Source organism: Macaca nemestrina, chromosome 11 (assembly GCF_043159975.1).
Source record: "Macaca nemestrina isolate mMacNem1 chromosome 11, mMacNem.hap1, whole genome shotgun sequence".
NCBI classification, from domain to species: domain Eukaryota; kingdom Metazoa; phylum Chordata; class Mammalia; order Primates; family Cercopithecidae; genus Macaca; species Macaca nemestrina.
Genome location: NC_092135.1, coordinates 61482964 through 61487963, shown reverse-complemented (window position 1 = coordinate 61487963; position 5000 = coordinate 61482964). Strand labels below are relative to the sequence as shown.

Genomic DNA, 5000 nt, shown 5'->3' with positions numbered 1-5000 from the left:
GTGAGCATGGGGACGAGCACAGGCAGCTCCTCTCTCACCCAATGCAAGGCCCTGGACTCCGTGCAGCTACCTCATCCAACCACTCTGTGGACGAGCAACTGAAGAATACTGACACGCACCTCATCGACCTGGTAACCAATGAGATTATCACCCAAGGACCTCCAGTGGACTGGAATGACATTGCTGGTCTCGACCTGGTGAAGGCTGTCATTAAAGAGGAGGTTTTATGGCCAGTGTTGAGATCAGACGCATTCAGTGGACTGACGGCCTTACCTCGGAGCATCCTTTTATTTGGACCTCGGGGGACAGGCAAAACATTATTGGGCAGATGCATCGCTAGTCAGCTGGGGGCCACATTTTTCAAAATTGCCGGTTCTGGACTAGTCGCCAAGTGGTTAGGAGAAGCAGAGAAAATTATCCATGCCTCTTTTCTTGTGGCCAGGTGTCGCCAGCCCTCGGTGATTTTTGTTAGTGACATTGACATGCTTCTCTCCTCTCAAGTGAATGAGGAACACAGTCCAGTGAGTCGGATGAGAACCGAATTTCTGATGCAACTGGACACTGTACTAATTTCGGCTGAGGACCAAATCGTAGTAATTTGTGCCACCAGTAAACCAGAAGAAATAGATGAATCCCTTCGGAGGTACTTCATGAAACGACTTTTAATCCCACTTCCTGACAGCACAGCGAGGCACCAGATAATAGTACAACTGCTCTCACAGCACAATTACTGTCTCAATGACAAGGAGTTTGCACTGCTTGTCCAGCGCACAGAAGGCTTTTCTGGACTAGACGTGGCTCATTTGTGTCAGGAAGCAGTGGTGGGCCCCCTCCATGCCATGCCAGCCGCAGACCTTTCAGCCATTATGCCCAGCCAGTTGAGGCCCGTTACATATCAAGACTTTGAAAATGCTTTCTGCAAGATTCAGCCTAGCATATCTCAAAAGGAGCTTGATATGTATGTTGAATGGAACAAAATGTTTGGTTGCAGTCAGTGATAAGTTCTTTAGGAAAAAAAATGTAATGAATGTTGGCACACACACATAAAACCTGCTACATAGGGAATAGAGCCCCTTTCCAGTAGTGTTTAAATTGCAAAGGGTACTGGGGAAGATGACGATTAAGTTGCATCTTTAGAGTCAGGGTAGATTTGGAGGAAAAGTGCATCAAATGAGAGCTTCTGATTTGAAAGCCCCAGATGACAGAAAGTTATGTGGATGCTCAGTTCTGTTCAAGCTAGACAACACTCACCAAGGAGCAAGGTGCAAGTGTGTTGATTTCAGAAGGACATGAACCTCGTGTGTTGATTCCATTCTGCTGTTCTCGAGATTTAGTTGCTGTCAAGTGCCTGGAGTGGTGCTTTATTTTTTTGTTTGCCTCACAATTACATTGGTGGCATGTGCTAATATAAAGAGCTTTAACTTCAAACCTTATTGGACTAAAGAGATGAACAGTTGTGTTATGACAGAAAACCAGATTTTTGCCATTTTAAGAGCAACAGTATTCCTCAATCCTGTCTGTTCTGCAGTATTAAGCTAAGAACAGGTAAAACAGGGTAACGGTAATCTGGACCTTAATTTCTGCAGTTCATTTCTTTTAATGTTCTTGTCTGCAAAAACTCAGGAAAGTGATTGTGATTTGTACAGTACCTCAAAGGAATGTGTTGAAAGCACTATGTACTGCTGAGAGTAATAGGATAGGCTTCAATGTTACTTTATATTAAAATGTATGTTTACCTCAACGATTGGAAAATAGCAAGGAAAATTACTTTGAATGTATCCAGAAAAATACTGAAGTGTGATACAACTGAATATTTACAGTTTAAAGTAGAAATGGAAGGATTTTTTTAAGTTCTTTTACTAATTATGGGGAATTAACCAGAGCAGAATAATTCTTTATGTCAATAACTGCAAGAGTTCTTAGTACATTGCTCCTTGATAATTAAGTGAAAATGTTCTTAAAAGGTACACTGGTTAATTGAAAGCTACTTACTCAGTTTGTGTTAGTGTCTAGACCTGTCAGCCACAAGACCTGTTTAGGACCCTGAAAGTCACAGTACCTAAAAACTATGACTGCCTTTTTGTTGCATAGGTGGTAGTGGTGGTGATGGTGGTGGTAGTTTGCAAGTTCTCTCTTAAAACTGCTGGGAATGGTGTCATTCTATTCACTAATCTAGCTTATAGACTTGCCGTGCTATTTGATAGAATGCAGAGGATAGCAACCAAAACAAACACACAAATAAATAGAAACAAAAACCAACCAACCAACTTACATACATACGTGTATATATATATATATATATATATATATATATATATATATATATCCACAAAGAACCTCTCCATCTCCTCCCCTTCTTTTTGACTCCACTCTTGTCAGTGCAGTTTTGCTTCTCATTTTGAAATCTGGGCTGTAGTGCTCCTGCTTTATTTCTACCTCAGTTTTGTTGCATTTCTCTTGGAAAGTAAAGTAGAAAATTGGAAGTGGACACACACACTGCAATGTAGCTTGCCAAACATGTTCCTTTGTGTTCTTCCGTCTTTCACCATAAATCTAGTTTACAAAAACATCAGCATTTATGCTTACTTCCACTTCAGTCTACCAGCCCCACCCCCACCCATGACATAAGTGGCATTTTTCTTAATTTCCTGTTTCTCTCCTGCTCTCTGTCAAGTTGTTCTTTGTATCCTTTAATGCTTTATGTCCAACCTTTCGTTGATAGTGGGCTGATGTTTGGCAATGCTTCTGAACAGTCACAGTGCAGGCTGTAGCTTTCCACAGCCACTGCCCATGCATAAGCAGAACAGCCTGGCCTTTTGAATGTATTTTCCTGGGTTTTTTCCCCTTTTCTTTTTTTAGTTTAGAGATGCAGTAACAAAACTGTTGCAAAGCACTGGCATTTTATGTATTCAATAAATAAGTGATGTACATTTTTTTAAAAATTTAAATAAATGCAATGAGAAGCCCCAAGAAAGGTCTTTCTGTTTTGTTTTTGTTTTTGTTTTTGTTTTTCCTTAACAAAAGTTTTTACTGCTCTTATCCACAATGTCCTATTCTCTGAAACACTTAACATAGAGAAAGCTAATGAGGGATTTCTTGTTTCTGAAATTTTATGATACTTGATCTTTACTCCCCTTTTTTATTTTTTAAGTTGCTAAAAACTGAGCAGTTGAACCAGAATTTAATTTACTATGACATTCTGTCAATTAAAACTGTGCTTAAATATAAATATTCCGTATTAAAAAGCAGTGCCTTTCATTAAGGATACAAAAAATAATACTTAAATACGCCCTCTGCTTTTCACAAGTGAATAAATGCTACAATCGTGTTCTGGGTCTACCCTGCGCATCCCTTGTAAGGAAATTCTAATATCCACATTAACTTGTAGGTTCATATTGATCTCACTGACAAGTTTACTTTTGCACAGTGCTGACCTATTTTCTGACTTTTAGACATTGCATTTCATTTCCGCCAACATGCTGTGTTCACTTGAAAGCGTCTGGCAAGTTTTGACAAACCCAGTCTTATTTAGACAACTTTGGAAAATCCAATATTGACCCACATTTTTTGTGGCTACTAAGATTTAATACCAAATATGTGACTGCACTATTGTGTTTTACACTCATTTATAAAACTGAAAATAAATTGAAGTCATACATCTTGGCTTTTAGCTTTAAATGACTTAAAAATTAGAGCTCTGAGTGACTTAAAAATTAATTTGAGATACGAGTGGTCAAAAATCCATGTATTTAGGCAGAAGCTGAAGTCATATGTGGTTTTCATTTAGCCTCACGAAATCCAAGATTTGATCTCTTAGGAAATTGGGCATGTTGAAGAAATGAAGATCTGCTGGAGGAGATATGGCTGACCTTTGAGTAGATAGTGCTCTCCTGTGATTCTTTGATTCTGCATGGAAGCATTATGAGCTCTTCTATAAACTAGCTTAATAATGAGCTCTATTCTGACCATCCGTTCTGGGACTTGGAGTGGGGGTGGGGTACCACATCCTTGGAAGTGAATGTGTACAGTTGGTGATAGTACAACTGAGTATTCGGGCTTCATACTCTTGGCCTCTTTTTGACTCCTAAGAATTTGGAGAAGGCTATTAATGAAGGTAAGGTAATGAGCCAGTCCAAATCCCTCACTGTCTGGCTAAGAGATTGAGCCATTCCACTTTACAGACTGTAATTCCCTTCTTTCCAACTGCAGTAACATTTCCAACAGGGACAAAAAGGAAGTGAAGGAAACCGCTTCAGTATTGGGATCAATAGAAATTCAAGAGGTAGTTCATAATGACCTTATATGTGACACAAATGGAAATACTCTACACTTCTGGCATGCTTCTCTCCCAAATATTTAGAACATTAGTGACAATATGAAAAACTTTGCTGACTGAGCTGATCAATGGAATGTGAAGGCAGTATACTTTAAGGCTATTTACTTTCACACGGAATGTTTATCTATTAGTCAGTTTGTATTCTACTCAAATGCAGATAGACGGGTATAATGTTTTCTTGTGCATTTGAAACCTATCAAGGAGAAAATAAACCATTCCACTAAAATACATAGGCCAAACACCATCTGGGCAAGTGATAAAAGCTATCCAGAGGCTATGCTATGTAAAATAGCAAGGTCAATTTACATGGGTTGCATAGTACTTGGCTATGCAGTTTTCAAAAGAACACATCCAAAAAAAAAAATCCAAATTAGTTCCTATAATAGGTCTTTGTAAATTTAAATATATTTGTGGGTTGGAAAATATGTTTTTAGAGACATTTAGAATTTCTTTCTCTAAAAATGTATCCAACTCCAAGCAGAAAGAGACTTCTGTAATCCCATTCTCATGTTTCTTAGCAAGAATTGGGTAGCATGAACATTGAATCTGTATTTTGCAAAGTGAAAGGGACGCAGTTTGTTGAACTATTGAGGCCACTAAAGTAAAGTTCTAATATATATATATAAATATAAAATTAGTGTGTGTGTTTGTATGTGTGTATGTG

General features: G+C 38.6%; 1 protein-coding gene across 3 annotated transcripts in view; it reads left to right on the top strand.

The window, feature by feature from the left end:
* The window catches only part of LOC105483329 (fidgetin, microtubule severing factor), a 140882-nt gene that overhangs the window by 127167 nt on the left and 8715 nt on the right, over nucleotides 1-5000 (top strand). For all 3 annotated transcript variants that reach the window (XM_011744159.3, XM_071072863.1, XM_011744158.3), the window contains one exon: nucleotides 1-5000. This exon is cut by the window's left edge and continues 1257 nt beyond it; it is cut by the window's right edge and continues 8715 nt beyond it. In XM_011744159.3, coding sequence (XP_011742461.2) covers nucleotides 1-998 — 998 coding nt within the window. In that variant the 3' untranslated portion in view covers nucleotides 999-5000.